At 36.1% G+C, this 22,439-nt stretch overlaps 1 protein-coding gene across 10 annotated transcripts in view; it reads right to left on the bottom strand.

Annotated features, from left to right (window-relative positions):
* Positions 1 to 286: 286 nt before the first annotated feature.
* rabgap1l (RAB GTPase activating protein 1-like) overlaps positions 287 to 22,439 on the bottom strand; it is an 82,109-nt gene continuing 59,956 nt past the window's right edge. For 2 of the 10 annotated variants that reach the window (XM_077226327.1, XM_077226328.1), the window contains exons 18-26: positions 21,597 to 21,638; positions 15,826 to 15,954; positions 7,591 to 7,683; positions 5,012 to 5,122; positions 4,830 to 4,934; positions 4,654 to 4,737; positions 3,105 to 3,176; positions 2,833 to 3,030; positions 287 to 1,809 (exon numbers count right to left, since the gene is read on the bottom strand). In XM_077226327.1, coding sequence (XP_077082442.1) covers positions 1,675 to 1,809; positions 2,833 to 3,030; positions 3,105 to 3,176; positions 4,654 to 4,737; positions 4,830 to 4,934; positions 5,012 to 5,122; positions 7,591 to 7,683; positions 15,826 to 15,954; positions 21,597 to 21,638 — 969 coding nt within the window. In that variant the 3' untranslated portion in view covers positions 287 to 1,674. Of the gene's footprint in view, positions 1,810 to 2,832; positions 3,031 to 3,104; positions 3,177 to 4,653; positions 4,738 to 4,829; positions 4,935 to 5,011; positions 5,123 to 6,780; positions 7,502 to 7,590; positions 7,684 to 12,029; positions 13,377 to 15,825; positions 15,955 to 16,824; positions 18,057 to 21,596; positions 21,639 to 22,439 lie in introns of those variants that run through there. The other 8 variants (XR_013203336.1, XR_013203337.1, XR_013203338.1 and 5 more) reach the window with 8 other exon arrangements.

The raw sequence follows: 22,439 nt of genomic DNA, 5'->3' as shown, positions 1-22,439 counted from the left end.
GCCAAAAAGTGTGAGACTTACGTGTTAACGCGTAGATGACGTGTTAACTATGGAAGGCGAATACCCATACCATACCCTTTGCACTGCATACGTATAACAATACGTTACACATACAAATGGAGTATGAAGAACCTGGCGTGAAACTGCTGGCACTGTGACCTGAAATACGTGTAAGTATCATGATACCAAGTAGTATCGCGATACCATGCATTGCACGCTTCGTCATATGGTAAAAGGTAAGTGAAGCTGAGATACTACCAGAAAAGATAAATATACAGACAAAAGATGAATTAGCGTTACTGTTTATTGAAACAACGAAACGTGTGAATCAAATGAAACATGGACCAAGAACCATATATTTACTGTCAGATAGTTTCTAGATAGACGACATCAGCAGGCTGGAACAGTGGAACAGATGAACCAACAATAAACCAGACGCAAATGTCTTCCGTCATGTAGATCACAATATAAAAACACCTATAACCATCTGTAGAAACCCACAGGACAGCATTATCAATTCATATTAAACTGACATCTCTTTCTTAATTTGTATAATTAGTTTGGCATTTTTAAATCACTTTCAAAAAATGACAAAATAGAAGACAAGAACCTTTTTTTTATATATCATTGTAAATATTGTGGCTTAGCGTGAATAAGAGCCATGCAGATTATTCAAATCCGCTAGGTGAAATACAACACGTATAGGAAAACTATTAATATGGACATCCTGACAAATGGCAGATGAAATTGATTGCAGGTGTACACTCTGACTCCATATGGCTTTTAAGACGCTCGGACATCTTGACAAAAAAGACATCTTGACAAGTTCGTGATTTCTGCATGACATCTGTCACTGAATCGCTCATGTGTACCTGTTAAATAACATAAAACAATATGGGCAGCTTGGCATGAATATCGTGTGGCCATCGCGACGTGAAAGCTTTGCGTCGTCTGATGAATTGCGTGCTCACTGCGAATTCGTCTATGAAAAGTCTACAGCGATGGAAAACTACGAGAATGGACGGAAAGGGAATGTCACGGGGTGCTTGTTTCCATACACGGTCTATATTTTCTGTGCTTTTCGGTATTTGACATTTATAAAGAGGACATTCATATTCAAAATCGTAAAAAATAATGGAACACTTTCCTTTCAGAACTGTACAAGATTAAAATAAAAATCAACATTTAGTTATACATATTTATATGACAAAACAGTTACATTTATTATTTCTATATAGAAAAACAAAACTTTTTTTTTTTTACTTTTAAAATGTAAGCAGAATGCAGTATTCCCTCTGAGAAAAGCTAAACAAAACAATTAGACTCTTTAATCTGATGGTCTAAAGGTCATAGTTTATGTACTTGCATGCTAGAACTGAGAGTTTGCTAACACACTCAATCCACAGAAGTGGATAACAGGGTGAACATGGGAATAATTGAATGATTACTTGTTAATATCCACTAGGTGGCATCGCAAGCAAATAAAATTGTAATAGTAGTAAGTGCATCTGGATGGAGAGGTTTGTTCAAGTCCTTCATTAGTCCATGCGAGGGAATACTGCATTGCCATGTTGTGTTGCTAGTAGTGTTCATTAGAGAGCTTGTTTTCTACTCCGATTGGCCAAGTGAAAGGGTCACACTCCTCTAACCCTTTGGTTAAGCCCTTGGCGAGTCCTACTGGCCCTCTTTGGGTGAGGAGGGTGACTGGTTACCGGAGGAATTCTTGAGGTTGCCCAGTGTTTTACTGAACCAGGAGTTTTTGGCAGCTTGAACCTCAGTCATCAAAACACCCCTCTGATGCTCCAGCTCCTGGTACATAACATGAACAAATTATATTTAAGTTGGTGTTAACTGCTAAGTAATATTTACATTTGTTAGCGGAGTTTCTTTGGTAAGATACGACAGCAGCGTTTTAGTGCCACAAAAAAAATCGAAGTAGGCAAGGATAAAGTCAAAGTTTTGAGAATAAAGTCTTAACAGTACAAGATTACATTTGTAATAGTTTGAAAATTAAATCAAAATTATGAGATTAAAGCAAAAGTTTGTGAGCAAAGTCATAAAATTACGAGATTTAAGTAAAAATGACAAGAATAAAGTAAAAATTATGAAAGTAAAGCAAAATTACATAAAATTTCATATTGTTATGACTTTTTCTAAGTCAAAATAATGTGAACAAAGTTGTAACATTATGAGATTTAAGTCAAAATAATGTGAACAAAGTTTAAACGAGATTTGAGTCAAAATTATGTGAACGAAGTCGTAACATTAGATTTAAGTCAAAATTGCGTTAACAAAGTCGTAACATTATGAGATTTGAGTCAAAATTATGTGAACAAAGTCGCAACTTTATGAGATTTAAGTCAGAATTATGTGAACAAAGTCGTAACTGAGATTTAAGTCAAAATTGCGTGAACAAAGTTCACAGGTTAAAAAAAAAATCACAGGTTAGTCAAAATTCAGAAAATAAATTGTAAAATTCGATAAAAGTCAAGATTATGTGAATCAAGACGTAACACTGAAATTTTACTAGTAATGCTTTGAAAATAGAGCTTAAATTTTTAACAAACTCAGACCTACAAAGTTGTAATATGAGTAATCATAAGAAAATCAATATTAAAATGACGTAGTGAAAACACAACTATTCTCAAAATGTAACAAATAGTAATGTTATGACTTTATTACTGTTTACTGACTTTATTACTGAGATAAAACTATATCTATAAAACACTGATTTCAAATATGTTTATTGTAAACTAATAATTATTAGTAGCTAGTTTTAAACAGATAAAAGTTGACTTTGATTGTATAAATCTATCTTCTATGACGACTGACCTGGATCTTGCACTTGGCCTCCACCAGCTGGAGTTTGGTTTGCGCCAGCTCTAGCTCTAGCTCTCTTAGCTGGGCCTTGAGCGAGTCCTTCTCCTCATCCATGTCCGTGTCCCGGTTGTCCTGACTCACCGCAGGGATCTGCAGGGGTCCGTCTTTGCTGAACACTTCCCTACAGCGCTCACACGCCATCACTTTAGCCTGGAAGAACAAGAGATACTGATCGTCACACACTCAACAGCCCACATTAGAGCACTCAAAGACTAGTTACCCACCTTAACTATATCCAGCTCTTCTTTTGTGGACGCCTGCTGTTTCTCCAGCCTCGTGCTCAACTGGGAACATATCTAACACAAACAAAAGACCATATTTCAGATCTTATTATACTCCATCCATCACAATAAATGCTAAAAAAAGGGATGTACGGTCCTGAAGATGTTATTTTAGCATGATTGAGATACTATTAGAGTTTTTATTTCTAGCTTGAATTCGGTTATAATTTTCATTTTCCAATTTCGATTTATTTGAAGTTTAAGCCATTTTTGTTGATTTTATCATTTTTTATATATTTTTATATACGTTTTTATTTCAGTTCTAGTGTTTTAGGTATTTTAGTACATCATGTTAAATCAATAAAAATGTTTTTTGGCCAGCAACTAACTGAAATAAAATAAGTTTATATTTTAACATTTTATTTCAGTCGTGTTGTTTTCGTGTTATTCGGATTTTTGTTATATTTTTTATTTTACTAGTTTGAAAGTTTTTTTTATATTTTCCATTTCCATCTGAGGGTTGTCCCAACTTAAAATATAAATAAAAACCATGCTGTGTATTGTAAATAATATAATGATATATACTTAAATCGTTTGTATTGTTTTAGTACGTACACAATTATTTTAAGTTCAGAAACATTTTGAATCCCCCCTCCCTTGCCCCACAGTGCTTTGGTCCACTGCCTGCTTTCCACCTTACACCCCCCCCCTTGTTGGTTGGTAAGTCACACACTACAACTAACACAGCCTATGTGTGAACTAATATTAGGCTAATATTGCAGATCTACTGTTGTGTAGGGATTTCCTCAATATGATGTTAAGTGGCAGATCAGTGGGCTTGTGTATCCCAGACGAAACCTAAAATACTATGTGGAGGACACAAGATAATTGAATAATTATAATATGACCGCATGGTGAAACTATGAATCTAACTCATATTTACACAAATATACCTCTGTGTAAGCTACAAGTAAAATGTTGGCTATTATTTGCGTACCCTTCAAAAATTACTTGAGAATATTTTTGTTTAGTGCCGTATTTACCCCCAACCCCCCCTCACCCCACTGCTAGATGAAATTCACATGATTTCAGTTGGAGTTATTTTAGTACATCAAGTTAAATTAAATGGAAATTAGATGTTTCCTTAGGAAACTAAATAAAATAAATATTTTAAACATTTTATTTCAGTCAGTATTATTTTAGTACCATTGAGATACGAATATATTTTTATTAATATTTTGAAGTACCATTTTCATTTTAATACAATTTTTTAGTATTTTTTTTTCATTTTTATTTTAAATTTAGTTTCAGTTATAACTAAATGAAATATTATTTTTTCTTTTTCAGTTAACATTTATTTTATTTCAAGCAACAATTTTTTTTTATGGTTTTAGTTTCAGTTAACTATAATAACCCTGATTCAGGTAACATTTATTTTATTTCAAGCAACAATTTTTTTATATGCATTAACTTTAATCCCACTGCCCTGAAGTGTGGGGTGAATTTAGAGGATTCTGGGATTTCTAGATATGTATGTGACACTCCAGCATACCTGTTTATACTCTGCTATGATAGCTGTGGTCTTCTTGATCTCTAACTCTGCTTTCTCCAGCTCTCTCCTGAACACTTCCTTCAGCTGAAAAGCACAAACAGTCTCGTTCATGTCTGTAGCAGTTAAGTTTAATACGCCACAGCGTCAGAGACATTTAGAGTCCTCGATCCTCGTACCTGTGCCGTCTCCTCCTCCTGTCTTCTCTTCTCTTCCTCGGTCTCTACGAGTCGTTGTTTAGTGTTGAGCAGTTCCTTGTTCAAAACATCAGCTTTGTCCTCGGCCTGAGAATGCAGAACTTTTAAACACACATGATCTAAACAAAAGCCAATGTATAGTGTGTTAACTAGTGTAGAAATACCTGGTCCAGGTCATTCCTCAGTGCTATCTTGCTGGTCACCAGTTCATGGGCAAGATCATCGTTCTCCTGCTCCAGACGCATGCTGGCCTCCTGCAGTCGCCGGTTTTCTCTCTGCAGGGACACATACGCAGTTCATTTAATACTTTATGGAGAAAGTGCAGGTTAAGAGACGGAGACTGAAAAGACTGCGAGGCTAGCTTTGCACAAGCTACAGACTCAAATTTCCCAAGCACTAACATGTAAGCATTACAAATGTGTATGAAAGTACATGATTGTGTAAATTGCACCGTTTTGCAATACATGAATGCAACGAATTGAAAGGACGTAGACTAATTTTGTCACTAAAATTCTCGTATTTCAATATTTTTGACAGTTACTTATTTATCACAGAGCATTATTTATTTATTTATTTTTACATAAAATGATTTAAAATTGCTATATAAAATATATATATATATATATATATATATATATATATATATATACATTTTTACTGTAATTACAATCTTTTACTATTTTAGAAGATTTTTTTACTGGTTTAATACCTTATTTCCAATTATTATCTTATATATAGTAAACTATATATAGTAGTAAAATATTATAATATCATTAAAAATTACAGATGGGTAATAAATTAAGATAATTATAGGAAATAAAGAAGTAAAAAAACTGTAAAATAATTCTAAAATAAAAAATCTAAAATTCTAAAAGATTGTTATAACAGTAAAAATATATACATATTACATGGAGTAAATAAAGTAACAACTAAATAAATAGATAAATTATATACAATTATACAAGATTATTATTATAATAAAAAATAGTTGAATTAATAATAGCAAATAAATAAATAGTAGCACAAATATATAAATTACTAAGACACTATATAATAGTAAAAAATCATAGATGGTAATAAATCAAGTAATTAATAGTCAAATAAATAAAGATAATAATAGTAAAAAAGTGCATAAAATTGTAGAAGATTATAATTATAAAACATTATATAAAGACAAATAATATAATAAGGGCAAATAAAGATAACAATAGTAAAAATGAATTGCAATTGAAAATAATTACAATTAGTTACAATAAGTTAAGATAACTGCAAATAATACAAAAAACATGTGGGATTATAATAGTACAAAGATGATAAACAAGTAATTAATTAAGATAATAATGGAATGATTACAAAAATTATAATTAAAAATATATAAAATGGTAAATGAAACTGCTCACATAGAATTGGCAATAGTAACTTAGTCAGAAATTGAATGCATTCATGCATGTTTGTATATGAAATATTCCAAAAATAAATTTAATTTGAATTATATTCCACATAACTCATAATTTAGTAAACTATCCCTCCCAAATAAAAGCAGGAAACACACAAAAAGCACATTGACTAAAAAAACTTGACACTATAGGAGACTAGGAGCCATATGTAAAGAGACTTGGATCACAAGCTGATCTAGGAACAGTTTTTCACATCCAGTCTTGAGAAATCACACTAAATGACCACAGTGTGACTTCTGCATTGCCTGATTAGAGAGCCTCACATGACACGCATTTCCTTATCAGGAAGGGGAAAGCTGTCATCTGACTTCCATTTACAAACACACACACAAACACACACATTGCTGGTTAGGTTGTGCACAACAGTTAATGTAACATGGAAGGCTTGAGGTCATCATTTCAAATGGATCAGAGAAACAAACACACACGCAGGCAGATGTTAGTAGCCAATGAGCGCTGGTGGGCTGAAGGCTTACCTGTACCGTCGACCCCAACACAGTGAATACTACACCCACTAGAACAAGAACCGCAGAGGCCTGCCCCATCCAGCACCGCTCCTCACATACAACACCGCCTGTCCATGCTCCACCCCCCGCCACAGATCATTGGTTAAATGGGTGAGTGAGGGAATCTCATTGGTTAGATGGGTGAGTGAGGAAGAGGGTAAACAGGAAGTGACAGCAAGGAAACCACTGAGTAATGGAGCTTCCTTTAATAGCATGCTTGGCTTTTTAACACTGCACGTTGCTTGTGAAAGCACACATTCATACAAACATAAAAAAAATATACATATTTCTTAGGATTACACATTTTTTTTCTTTTCATGGTAAGAATATAAGCTTAAAAAAGTAAAAAAAGTAATACATTCAAATAAATGCGATCAATTTAAATAAAAAAGCATGTTTTTTTGACTTTTAAACATTTCAGTTAATGTAAACATGAGAATTAAATGTGTCAAGAAAAACACAAAAGCTATGTGCCAGCCTTTTTTTTTTTTAAATGTTTGATAAAAAAATAAACAAGGCAATTAAATTAAAAAAGTCACTTTTTCCTTCATTTAAATGTTCAAAAAATAAATTAAAATAGTTGGTGTACAAAACTAGAATCTACAATGCGAATGTTTGGCGAGTGTTTAGCTCTTTCCCTGCGACGTACAGCGTCTGTGGTTTCCAGAGCAGCCCGCTACACAGTCCTGAACTGAGACAGAGTGAGACGAAGATGAAGATGAACGTAGGAGGTGAGGATGAGGACTGGAGGAGGGGAGGCTAAATCAGGTTCCTGCTTACCTGATATCTGTCTATTGGGTCTTCCTGCTGCAGCTGGTTCTCTTTCAGAGACTGATACTCCTTCTCAAACTTCTTCAGTTTCTTTGTCGGCACCTACGAAAGACAGGAAATCAGAGATCAGGTTTGGAAAACGTACATCTCCTCACAAAAAACATTTAGCTTGTTTGTTTTTTGCACAAAAAAAGCACTTGAGTCGCTTCATGAAATTGAGATTAAAGGGAAAATATAATTCGATAACATGTTGGTTATTAAAATTGTAAACAAATTAATTCAAAAATAATGTTAAAAACAAAAAGTATATGAAGTTTTCCCCAATACTGAAATTAACATTTGTTGTTATTAGAGTAATAAGTAATAAGTAATAGGTATAAGTAATAAGTATCTTGCGGGTGTCGTCAATGGAAATTGCTTATATTGGATAGCATCCACGATGTCGGATTCATTTAGAAATGTGATCTACGGTGAAGGTGAACATCGATAACAACTAAGAGGTGAGTGGAACTTGTTTACAGGACCGTCCAGGGTCACATTTTTGCCACAGTCATTTTGCAAACAGGTTATTCAGTCCTTGATGTCATCGGATGCGTTATATTCGCTTGTTGGACAGATCACAATGCAATAAGACCCCCCTCTCGATTTGTTATGCTCTTGAGATGCTATTTTGCTGGAGCGGTCAAGGTAGCCTACCATGCCAGTGACGTCACGGACCGTTGAAGCTCAAGATGGCTGCGCCCTAGTAACAAAACAACAAACTAACATCACTGTTTTCCCCCCTTGTAACTACTTCAGTAGTTTTAAGCGTCCTACCACAAATAACAATGATAACACATCTGATATATCACCTTTACTTCCCATTTCGTTTCAGTTCCCCTTTAAACTACGGGAGTCACATGGATTACTACTTTTATGATGTCTTTAACTTTCTGGGGCTTGAAAGTTGTACAGTGGTAGTTGCGTGGACTGTCAATGGAGGGACAGAAATCTCTCAGATTTCATGAAAAAGATCTTCAATTGTGTTCCAAAGATGAACGAAAGTCTTATAGGTTTGGAACTACATGAGGATTGAATAATTAATGAATTTTCATTTTTGGGTGAACTATGCCTTTAATACATTATATCAATTACATTTAATTTTATTTTAATTCATTATACTACAGGGCTATTGAATGCTTGGTTCTGACTGGTTGACGAATGTTTAAGGTGTGCACTTATATTCAGGGAAACGCACGGCTAAAGTAGTTACAGGCAGCTCTTGGCCACATTACAGACCATTACAGAGATCATTTCGCCAAATTACAGACATTATTTCGCCAAATAATTTAAGTTATTTCAAAGGTCTTTACAGCCTACAGAACCAAAACCCACAACGACACTGACCGAGCAAAAAAATATAGTAAACAATGGGGTAAAAAAAACAAATTATTTCCATACAAAATTACATTTTATTACATACGGAAAGCACATACTCTCTTTCTCCCGCTCTCTGAAACGCACACACATACAGTACACACACTCGGACAGAAACATGACTCAGGAAATTCTCACACGCTTAATCTCTCCCTCTAATACAACGGCCCATTGTCAATTATTCCTTACTTATATGTAATGAACAGTGAGAACATTAAAACGCATACATGATAAAATGTTCAAAATATGTAAAAACAAAATCAAAATACGTTTTACTATATTATATACAAAATAAACCATTCTTTATATTTCATGAAATGTTACAACGTGACTTAAAAAATATAAATAATATATCGAAATATTCACTACTATAAAGAAAGTAAAATTCTAAGTAAAAATCATTATAGATATTATTATTGACCAGGTAGGACATTACTTAAAATATCAAGAGTACAAAATAAAAGGGAGGGAGGTCAGACTTACAAGATAAAGCATTTATATATATATAAATATATAAACATGTATCATTATTATCAATGTTACAAACAGTAGTGCTGCTTAATATTTTGTGGAAACCGTGATAAACTAACATTTCTTTTTTTTTTAAAGAAATTGTATTCAGCAAGGGTGGATTCAATTGATCAAAAGTGACAGTAAAGGCATTTGTGATGTTAAAAAAGATTTCTATTTCAAATAAATGATTCCCTTTTGAACTTTCGAATCAAAGAATTCTGAAAGAATTTCCACAAAAATGTTAAGCAGCAAAAACACAGATAATAGGAACCATTAATTAATGAATCAGTATCAATAATAATTGAGCACCAAATCAGCATATTAGAATGATTTTTTTTGAAGGATCATGCGACACTATGACTATAGACATTATGTCTCGAGTAATGGCTAATATATAATTTGTCCACATACAGTATTAGGTAAGACACTAATCGAAAAACAATGTGCAGCACTATGAGCTTGAAAAACAAAATGATGCTCTTTCTACACTTCCTTAAAAAGCAAAACCATCTCAGGAGCCTTTAAAAGCGCAGCGCTCCTGTCTGTTGCTATGGCAGCGTAGCCAGAGTTAGCATGGAGTCTCTGAGGGTGGAGCACGCTCAGTGAAGCCAGTCCTGAGGGGATCTCTTCATCCGGGTTTACTCGCTGCTTTACTGCTGGGGACTTTGTTTATTACAGTCTTCATTCAGCAGATCTGGGATCAGTTTTCATAAAGCCTTTCATAATTGGCTACTTCATTTTAGTTTGAAACCGCTCACACACAAAGCAGAAATGTGTACTGCCACCACAACAGCATTTTGAGGGCAAACAAAAAGACGTTTGGGGTTTCCACACAACATGCTCGCAAAACGTGCACCAAATCAACAGAGTTTGCACTTGGGAAAGTCATTTCGAGTCTCCATGTTTCCGCTTTATTCAGATCCAAAAAACACAAAAGGAGCCGCCTTTTTCTCTGATCTCTATCTGCATCACTTCTTCTGAACAGTAGCTCATTGTTGACCGTCATACCATACAGTGTGCTTGACCTCTGACCTCAGGATGGGGATCGCAGGAACAAGAAACTGTTGCACCACTTGTGTTATCAACGATGCCACAATGGCACTCAATGCTTTTTGTTGTTTGGGAAAGCAGTTGTAACGATGACAAGTCAAAAGCTTACGCTTGAGTAAGCCGACTTCTCCTTTTGGGAAAAAAGGTTTCAAACAGCCACCTTTGCCTTTCTACTCCAGCACAAAGTGTCCGTTGTACTGTTCGGAGGAATGTGAACATGATACTAACTCTTCAGAACAGAGTCAACTAGGAGGATAAGCACACAATTGATTCATAATATCAGGACAGCAAAGGAAAAGAGACAGAAAAAGAGAAAGGAGGGGTTTTGGGTGGATGCTCTAGGGAACTGGGTTATTACTAGGCCATTCTGGGTGGTTGCTTGGGCCTCACTATGTGTTTTCTAGGGAGCTTTGCTAGTAGTCCAAGTCTAAAGAGCCCAGTTCCAAATCTCTATTATATTATGTTGTCTAGATATCTCGTAAACTCGTTTTCTGTCTATTTTAACAAAAATATGAAATACACAAGGTGTGTGCCAAAGTTTAATACTTATGGTTAGGCTTAGTGATGCTTGCCTCAGCGAAAGAGAGAAGTAAAAAGGAAAAAGCAGCAGCCTATTAATCTGACAGTTAGTGGTGCAGATAAGAGACCAGGCATCATTAGATGAAGAGATGTTAGAAGAACACGCAGTCCGGATGTGCAGTGTACAGCCACAGACCACAGAATGACATGTTGAAATGGCACAACCAACATGGAAGTCAAGTTCTCAACACAAACATTCATTCGGTTTAACACTCACAGCCTTATACATACGGAAAGTTTGTCAGGGAGATTTCACCTCAACAAACGTGGTCGGTGTAAATGACGAGTTTATATATAAGCAAAACACCTACACAGGTATGAATGAGTAGCTGATCACCATTTCCATTCAAGTTGACATTAACAGCACATGTTTGTGATTTCCCCCCAGTACATAGTGTAAAACAGTTACTATGGCAGTATATAGTATAAGTTCTTGTTGTTACAAACATAGCAAGAACTGCAAAGGTTAATTTTGGTTTACTGGAATTTGTTAAACCAGTGCATTTGCTAGGACAATGTTTGAATATTCAGGTCACTAGGCTCATCTGAGTATTCAAAACATCTATTTGAAAAGGAGAAAAAAAAAACATGCAAAATTGCATTAGGTCGACAGACATTCGCTTGCTCCTGAACACAGCCATGTTCATCTTATTACCAACACACACACACAGTATTTTCAACTCCAAGTTGGCATTCCTTCGAATAAGAAGATAATGGGGAAAATTGTACAGCCTTGTAATTTCATTACAGACCCCTTCTCAGAGTGGAAAGCCTGAGACAGTATCAGCTCTATAATAAAAAGGCTTGTATAACAAAACTATAATGGTATTCTTGCTGCCAAATAAATAAAAAAGAAAAAAAGAAAGAAAAGCAATTTGAGTGAGACTTACCACCGGTTTAGGTTTGGAGTTGGCCACCAGACTAGCATAGAAATCCTCTTCATTAATCTGATTGATAACGTGAGCGTCGTAAGCCACCGTTATCGACACTTCCTGCATCATTTTGGCAAAGTTTCTGCGAGGAGCACTGAGCGAGACAGGTGAACTTCGAGAAACGAAGGAGGGAGGAGGAAGGAGGAGGAGAGAGCTGACAAGTCTGCCGAGACCGGGACCAGTTGACAAGTTTCTTACGGGTGAAAGCCGGCCCCTTGAGGCGGGAAATAAATGCAGGGGGGATGAACCATAGAGGAACACGCACTCACAAAAACACACCTGGTTTTGTCTTCCAAGGATTGTGTATTTCGCTCAGTCCCTTCAAAGAAATGAAGCTCTGTGCTCGTCCGCAGACTCTAAATTGCAAGTTGTGCAAGGACGACTCTTACCGCCACGGTCTCATGGGTATAGCGGTGGTTACCACTGGAAATATGAAGAGCGAGGCAAACGGAAAAGGTTGAGAGTCAGGGGGAATTTGGGTTTGTCAGACAAACCACAACGGGGTCTTCTGACTCCCCTGGTAGTTCTCGCTTTATCTTCTCATCTAACTGTCTGGGTCTCGTTTATTCTCCCAAGAAGAACTGAAGCCGGTCTGTTCCTGGTTTAATAAGTATCCAAACGCAAACATCTACAAGCCAAAGAATCAACATGGCATGTACCGGAGTTCTCCAAGGCTGATTCCTCTAAGCCGTTTCCAGTCTCCTTACGATTAAGTCCCTTTCAATATCAAGAGGATGTGAAATTTGGAATTTGGCTTGTAATCCTCAGTGGGGGAAGTTCATACAGCTTGTGCTTTCGACGGGAGCAGGTGCCTTTGAATTCCATCACTGTAAGCGTATTACCCGGCGACTTGATCCTCTTTAAATTCACACCACTTCAAACAGAAACGACCACTTTGCATTTCCTCTTCTTACACATGTGATTGGAAATGGTCATCATCACGGGTGGTAGAAGTGATCTGTGCACAGCCTCGTGTTTTAAGTGTGTGCAGTGTCTGGTGTCCAGGTCTGATATGGAGATAACAGGCTTCACAAGGCTTCCTGTCCTTGCCACATAATCTCCTCCCTCCTAGCCGTATCACAAAAAACATCCAGACGACATCCCAGTGGCAGAATCTTCCAGAATCCAACAAGATCAGTGTAAAAAGGGGAACGGTGAGTATAAAAATAACACTTTTGAGGTGGAATGGCAGTCTAAACGCTGTTTATTCACCCTCTCCAGCGCTGATTTTGGATGAAACACCTCATTGATCTGCTCTCCAGCTTGCCTTTCACTTTTGTTTGCAGAAGATAAAGAGGAAAGTGTGACTAAGTACATATTTGCACACACACGGGCGCCAATGAGGCGTGGTCAGCGCAGACGCTGGGAGCAATGACGGAGCAAATTCATTTACGTGGGCAAAACGCCACTTGTGATGATGACGAGAAAATCTAGTTGCAAAATAAGAGGGATCAAACGTCTTGTGCTTATGGTCTTCTCTCGGAAGGAACAAAAACAACAGACTTGAGCAAATTGCAAACAGAGTGCCTGGTGTAAATGTTGCAGGTGTAAACCTATTCCTTCTCTTTAGGGAGTGGAAGAGATGTGGCTCAAGGGAGCATGTAGGTGGGTGTGGACTTTAGGGAGTTGAAAGTGCCATACAAGGGAAAATAAAGGATAGTAATCCTAAAGACTCTGGTGTAAAACGAAGCTTGTCTCTCTTCGCTGAATCATTTGTAAGCTGATGAATGCACCTGTTACATCACCTCAGTCAGATGCTGGTTTCCCACAGAGTGCATCTGACTCTCTGGTTTCTAATTTCTCTCTCGATGTGTCCTAAATGCTGCAAAATACATGGTTCTCTGTCCAATCTCAGAGAATAGTCAATATAGCACAACACATTAGATACTGATTTACTTATATATATATATATATATATATATATATATATATATATATATATATATATATATATATATATATATATATATATATATATATAAAAGGAAGTATACAGTATGTGTAAAAGTTATATTTTACATAAAAGTAATATTTTTAGGACCAGTAAGATTTTTTTTGTTGCATTGTGACATTATGAGTATGTATATTTTGCCTCAAAATTAAAATGTTTAGGTGTTTAACTTTTTATTTTATTTTCTTAAATTCTCATGATAAAAAAAAAATAAAAAAAATAATACAGAAAATTACAAAGTTAAAATCAGCAAAAATTAAAAGCACAAAATATTACAGTATATTACAGCCTATAGCCGCTGAGAGGCTAAGCAGCAGGAAAGAGCCCATGACGTGTTCCCATGCGTTTAAAATCCATGAACTTTTATTGACATGATGTGACATGCAGATAGAAAACACTTGACAATCAGAAACTATTAGAAACGATAGAAATGGTCAACAGAAAGTGGGCGTTCCTGGCTACTCACCCCCTCCCTACACGGCCTATATAAAAACAGTAAACACTACCAGGTAAATACACACCTACACCAAGCTACCCGGAAATGTATACTCAAAATACAAAATAAAAGACAAACATTTTATGCACTTACAGTAACATTACAATATAATTTATTATATTTAAATTGAATTAGTTATTTAAATAATTATATTTATAAAAAATATAGATATAAAAAGAAAATTAAAATTATATAAATATAATTTATATATTATTTAATATATAATATATAAATTATATATATATATATATATATACATACATGTATAGAATTATTATATATATATATATATTTAAATATGTGTGTGTGTGTGTGTGTGTGTGTGTGTGTGTGTGTGTGTGTGTGTGTGTGTGTGTGTGTGTGTGTGTGTGTGTGTGTGTAATATTTTTTATTAAAAACAGGTTTCGTGAGATTCACTCAGTATGCACAGACAGAAGACATTTATCTGTATACTTAGTAGCAGCATCCAAGAAAATATCCCTTTAGTAACAGTTTGGACAAAACTTTCTCAATGATGTCTGAATTGATTGCAGTGTTCAAACAGACATCCCTAGTTAAACCCTGCATTATACAATTACTGCATTACTGAAGCACAGCAGAGAGTGACTGGGGGCACAGGAAATCCTGCTGTTAGTGCATTTACAGAGAGGAGAGAGAGAGAAATACAAGGGAGCGGATGAACTCGGTATCATCTCGATCTCTACTCCTCCTTCCTTCCTGAACATGCACACTCAACAACACATCCCTGCCCTAAATAAAATGTAATCTATGGAAGAGGCACTAACTCCAGAAGAAAGTGGGTTAGAGTGTATAGAAGTCGTGTGGCATGGGTTTGAGGCAGAGAATTGTGTTGTGTTTATCCTTGAGTCTTAACGCCACCTTGCCTCAATGGAGCCATGAAACGCAGACAAGGTCTCTGCATTCTCTGAATAACTGCATGCTAGCTCTGTGATGTAGTGCTTCAAATTTCTCAAACAATGCAAAAGCAACCTGGTATTGCATGATTAACTCCTTCAATGCAAGTCCATGAGTTTTCACCCATTTCATCATCTGTAAATCTGACCGCTTGGACAACTAACAGCACACCTCTTCACTATAAACAACATAATTTGATATATCAGTCATGTTCATAGCATAAACAAGTATAAATGCTTCAATATAATATTTATCGCTGTGGGTTTGTTCAAATCAACAGAAATCAACTAACACTAAAATGATAGCAAATGATCAAATAAAATAAATGATTAATAAATGCACATAGTTTCTAATGGTGAGTGCTTTGAAAGATGTTTTGAGTTGTTTTTTACCTTTATATTGCAGGCTTGCTCCATAAGGCGCCGAGCGTTCTCTGCCGCCCTATAGCGTTTCGGGAGCTGGACCCGGAAAAATTTCAGCGCACCCTCAAAGTCGGCCTGCAGCAGATCTTCCTTTGAGGTCTGCATTTAGACAGAAAAACAGAACGGGTTTAGGGTCATTTCAGGAAATCAACCTGATAAGCAGCCTGAAAAGGAACTTCGCCTGGTGATTATTTTCCGTATAGTGCTTGCACTGCCCTTTTATGATGTGAACCAGACAACCACACAACATCAAGCAGAATTCAAAAGACGAGTGTTTGTGCCATAATTTGCCACATCTGATATTACAGCTATTAAACATGTCCATCTATCCAATGAAAAAAAGAGTAAGGAGACTTGCACAGTTACAAAATCGTGACTAGAGAAGTACCCATGTTAAAAGCATGGCCAATAGTGATACGTCAATATCATTTTTATTTTATGGCCGACAAGCGATATTTAGCCAAACCATAAATCTTCACTTTGCTAACAAAAAAATAAAAGGTTTGTATGCTGCAAGTGAATGAATCGCACTGAAGCATTAAAGTATTATGAAAAAATAAATATACATAAAAATAATAGAATGTAAGTGACTTCAAGACATTAAATTAATGAATTAAAATAAAAAAATAAAATAAAAAAATGATAGTATGCTGCAAGTGAACTTAAGACATCAAAGCATTAAATACTTGAATACTAAAATGCATCCATTTAATAATTAAAACATTAAAACACTGTTTGTATACTGCAAGTGAACTTAAGGCAATGCATTATTAATAAAATATCTTGCTGATTTAATTACATAAAAAAAGACATTGTGAAACAATTCCCTTCAACAGGACGACAAATAAAAGCTTTTTATTACATAAATGCATAAAAAAGTCACACAAGCAACCTGGTAAGAATCACATATTATACGAAAGATGTAAACAAAGACGAAGATGACTTCTATTTGCAGCAGCTGCCCCTCACCGCCAGCAGTCGGGGCACAAACAGGCGGTGACCCATGCCTAGCAGCCCCATGACTCTATCAGAAGAGTCATTGACCGGCCCAGCCTTGTCCTCTCCAGCGGCCCCTTCCTCAAGCCTCCTCATGGCGGGTGGGATCTGAGCCCATAGAGGCGGTGAAAGCAAATCTCTCTCTGGGGTCAGAGGTGAAAGAGCCTCTTGGGCTCGTCCAGAATCCCCAGCATCGTCCTCCCACAGAGGCTCTGGGGCTGACTTGGAGTCAGCCACGTTGATGTCCCGAGACGGTGGCCAATCTTGTAAAAGTTTAGTCCAGGCGGTTGATTTTGGTAGCACTAAAGCAGTCTCGACAAGTGTGTCGGTGTCATTCGATCATGATTCGACGAGCGTGAGCGTGTGGCGTCAAAAACTGGAGGGGGGATTCACACTTATAATGATCCATTTTGGGTCTGCAATGTAAACACTATTGGAGACCACGCCTAGTTTAAATGACGCCAGAACCAAGCCAAACCAAAAGTGGCTTTATATGCTTCAAGAGAAATAAAGCTATGATCCTGGTTTATCATTGGCCGGCTCCTTCAGAATTCCCAAATTTGCAATCTGTTGCCTGGCAACAGGCAGGAGGAGAGTCGCTTGGTGCCGTCGAGACAGCACGTCTTCCGTGTTTTGCTAGTCTGTTTTGCAAGGTGCATCGAGAGAGTGAGAAAAGTGGAGTCAAGCGAAATCTTCATTCTCGTCCAATCGAGCCTGCGGATAAGAGTACATGGACAACACGTCTTCCGCCATCCTGTCGTGGTCAAGAAGTGGCTGAGTGGTCCATCCAGAATCATCCAGGATGAAGGTGGCGAGATGTGAGACTGGGTGGTTGTTGTTGTCTTCTCGTCTTCAGGCCTTCGTTACTCCAGCTTCAGTGGCTTCTCTGTTTCACTTTCCTGATCAAGCCAGTCAGAGCGTCGGTAGGGAAAGTCAAGAAGCGCATGAGAGGAAAACGGGGAGGGAGAGACGCGCACAGAGATGCTGTCGGTGCTAGAAAAGGCGGCGGGGTGGCGGAAAGGGAGGAGGAGATGAAGATAGGAGGGGCGTTGCGAGGGAATGGGAGACCGTGGACGAATGGACAGTGGACATGGTCGAGGATCCAGTGCAACTCATGCTAAATGCTAATTGCTGCTGTATGCTTGCTAAGGGAAGAGGCGGACAGGCAGGGGAACATGTGGAGAAACAGAGAGCGAGGTGAAGGGGGGGGGGGGGGGTGGAGCAGGAGGGACAGAGAGAGAGAAAGGAGGAGGAGAGGGTTTAGGAGCCTTTGGGGAGAATGTCGTAATGGTTAGCCAATAGGAGCGAGGCAGTGCAACCCCCTCTAGCTCCCCTCACGCTCGCTCTCTATTAATGCATATCTCTTGCTTCCTTGCACGCACATTCACATCATTCAACGCTCTGTTTCTGTCCACCCGCCTTCATTGTTTCTAATGTTTCCATTTAAACATAGCGGGAGAATAGCATAATATACTTACAATATTTATTCACAAGCCCCCTACTTAAGTACCTATATTACAGGAAACATTATATTTGAATCAGTGAGGAAATGACAATAAGCATAAATTGACAAAATCTGTCAAGAATATGGTTCAAGGAAAAAACTAAAATAATAATAATATATTAATTAATAATAAATATTTGCCACAAAAATTCTACAAAAATACTGGATTACAGTAATAAAAATTATACTTAGAATACAAAAATGTGAACTAGAAAACATTCCAATACATTATGACAAAGTGGATGAATAATTTAAACTAGTAAATAAATGTTTTATTATATTAAAACACACACACACACACACACACTGTGTGTGTATATATATATATATATATATATATATATATTCTGTATATATGTGTATATATATATATATATATATATATATATATATACATATACATATATGTATAAAAATACTGTGTGTATATTAAAACACTCACACACTGTGTATATATATATGTGTGTGTGTGTGTGTGTGTTTTAATATACACACAGTATTTTTATACATACATATATATATATATATACACAAAAAATATCAAGATGCATTATTACAAAGAAAAAAGAGAATATCATATATATAGGACTTAAAATACAACATTTAAATGCATTATGACAATAGGAAAAAATATTGAATACTTTTTTTTAAATGAATCCATAAAAATATAAAAATCACACCTGTTTAAATATACACCTAATGTCAAATGTTTTTTTTTTACAATACATATTGTTTTAAAGCAGCTTTACAGAAAATCATGACATGTTATATTATCTTAATATCGTCACGCCTTGAAGTCGCATTTAGATTAGAACTGGGTGATAACGGTTTATATTTTGAGTTGATATAAACAAATAACATGAAAGAACATTTGTCATGACTAATTACACAAAACACATGGTTTGTCTTCAACATGACAAATTATATCATCAGGCTTATGTAATTCTAGTACCATAAGATTTGATGATAATTTACAAACATTCTCATAGTTCCTCTTTAATGAACAGCTGGATTTTAAAGAGCCTTAAAAAGAAACCAGAGAGTCCTATTCTGGTTCTCACATCTGCTGTAATTACAGAACAGGCCAGTGGAGTCTATTTCTCAACATTAAATCAGCGCATATATCCTCGTCTCCTCTATAGGTTAGCTCGGACACATTCAGGGCAGCGCAACCCGCTCTTGCAATAGCGCCATTTGTCATTCTGTCATTGCAGCTTAGACAAAGGTGTGGCTTTGTGGATGAAGCTAATGTTTTTGTGCTGAGAACACCATTTAAAAGCTTTGCAGCAGACAGTATTGGCCAACCGATAATGACACACCGCCCTTTAAATCGCAGTGGAAATTGAATATACACTTTATTCACAACCGCTATAAGAGACAATGAAAATATTTGTAGTTTATAAGTGGATTTTGTTCCAAAAAGCATAATGCGCACTGTTTTTACCATTCAAACGTGATCAATTTTGACTGAGCTTTGCTTGTAAATCTCTAAAAAGCACCGTACTTTATATTACTAATGCACCACAAATAGTGCTGTATTAATAGAGCCATAGTGGCATTACTGGGCTAATGACCCAAAGCTGGATACTGTCATCCATAGTGTCGCTGATGATCAATAATGCCACAACAACAAAACCCAAATGCATGCATAGATCACTCCGACAGTAGCCATGCGGTTCGGATCAAATTTGTTATTATGTTGTGTGAACGAGCCAATGTATCGCATGAAAGGAAAAATCCCATATGCAGTTAGAAAAGACTGCACGAAAAGTAATAAACTGAGATTATTTCCTGTTCACACAGCATTTCCTAACATGTTTTCATGTGTCGTTTTTGAATTATATAAAAATGATATTGAATATATATATATATATATAGATTATATTATGTTTTAAAATACTTCTTTATTGATTACATGTTATTCTCACAATGGCAGTGAACTATTTATAATTCATTTCATCTTACTACTACTTTTTTATCGTTTAAATTTTCCTTTGTAAAAACACCTAATGCTTATTTACGTTAAGAATATCTTCAGGGTTTGTAGAATTGCACACAAATTCCCATAATTACAGGTATATTTGAAATGCAGGTATATTTTCTTTCTCTTTGTATTTTTATATCAATATGGTTTACAACTATCCTATTCAAATCAACGTGATAAACAAGTTAGGTCAAAAGTAATCAAAAAGTAGTCCGATTATATTACCTGAAATGTGTAATGTATTAGATTACGTTACTAACTAAAATTTTTGTCAAGTCATTTACAATCAGTAACTTAAAACAATTTGTAAGTAATCTATCAGCACTGTATATATGCATATAACTTAATAAATGGACCCAGAAACACTACAAAAAAATAAAAAATACTTGATTACAGTAATGAAAATACTATCATAACATATTTTATATACCGTATATCAACTGTGATAAATATAATTACATATATGATTATGGTATTATATTATGATATATGAAGTGTTTCAGTAATATTGCTCATAGCAAAACCTAAGATATCAGAAAGACACAAGATAATTCTCGCATGTGTACCTTAAACTAACGGATAGGTCTGTGAACAGCAACATTTGGGTTTAAAAAAAGATCAAGGCAATATTTCTTCTGACCGGCAGAGGGAGACACACTCAATATGTTTTTATTCCTGCTGTATATTAAACTAAAAGCATCAATTCTTCAACCAGGTTTCCCACGCTTTTTAATCACTCAATTTCTATGACTCATTATTAGGGTGAAAAAATATTCACTCACAAACAGTGTTGTTATTGTTAAAGGAAAATTAGAAATGTCACCTTGGCAACTATCTGAAATTAGTTAACGTTAAAGTACTAAAATGACAAACAAAAACTGGAATAAAAATAAATTAAAGCTATATATAAACTGATAAAAATGATAAAAGCACAAAATTATTAAACAAACTAAGATAACACTGCTCACAAAGAACAATTAGTAGCTAATAATTTAAATCTTAGACTAGCCTCACTTTTTATGGATTTTATTCATTTACATTAAGCTGTCCAGTTTTTCATAATTAGTATAAGTTTTTAAAAATATAACGGTAATAATTTTAAATAAGACTGCACTCTCAAAAAGCAATTAAACTAATGCATTTTAAACCCAAGCATAACTAGACACATTCGCATTACTTTTCACAGATTTTATTACTCTCCCTCACTTTTACAAACAATTTTAAACAAGGAAATGTAAGCGTAGTGATGTGCAGTACCTTCAGAAGAGCCAGCGCCACATTAAAGATGATGTTCAACCCCTGTAAAGACATTAAAAAAAATTTATACACACAAAAACAAACACACAGAAGGATTTATTTGAGCATCAAACTGCCTGGAACTACAAAACAGGCCACATACAAAGGCGTTTTATCGTAATAAAGACGATACAGTTTGGAATAAATGGTTCGGAAGGGCTGCAATGCTGTCTTTGCGCTCTACTAGCAATGGGAAGTGCGATGTTGAACGCATTTGCATTTCCTAAAATAGCTCGAATCATACAAAGAGCTCAAATGTGTGGGAGTGACAGGAGCTGAAGGAAGAGGCAAACAATCTCGCTCGCACACGCTCAGGTGGACTGACAGGCAGGTTGATGTGCACAGGCACAGTGAAGGACGGGCGGGAGGTGCTGTGTGTGTGTGTGTGTGTGTGTCAGAGGGGAGCAGGTGGCATCGCAGTAGCGAGCGGAGAAGCAATGCTGAAGTCAGCTCCGCATGGAAACACCCATCTCGAGCATCGCTTAGAGGACCCGTTCACATGGCAACAGAGCTAAAAATATCCCATGTTCTCTATTAATAACAGACGGCAGAAAGTATCTCTTCCCGACAGGCTCTAGATGGCGCTAGGGGGCTAAATGGAAATTGCAGGGGGGATAATTGTGTGTGTTTGTTGAGGGAGGGATAAGACTTTTCTCTTTGGCTTTAGAGCTGTACACTTTGGTTATGCAAGAAATATGATTTTGAAAGCCAAGTTGCTTGTTATAATCGATACTAGCAAAACTATCAGTATTTACATTTAAAGGAAATTATGCAAAACAACAACATGAGAAATTTTCCCAACTG

This window comes from Siphateles boraxobius, unplaced genomic scaffold (assembly GCF_051911475.1).
Source record: "Siphateles boraxobius isolate OS27281-9 unplaced genomic scaffold, OSU_SipBor_1 13, whole genome shotgun sequence".
Classification (NCBI taxonomy): domain Eukaryota; kingdom Metazoa; phylum Chordata; class Actinopteri; order Cypriniformes; family Leuciscidae; genus Siphateles; species Siphateles boraxobius.
Note: the sequence above shows the minus strand (reverse complement) of the source record. Positions and strands in the feature narration are given on the sequence as shown.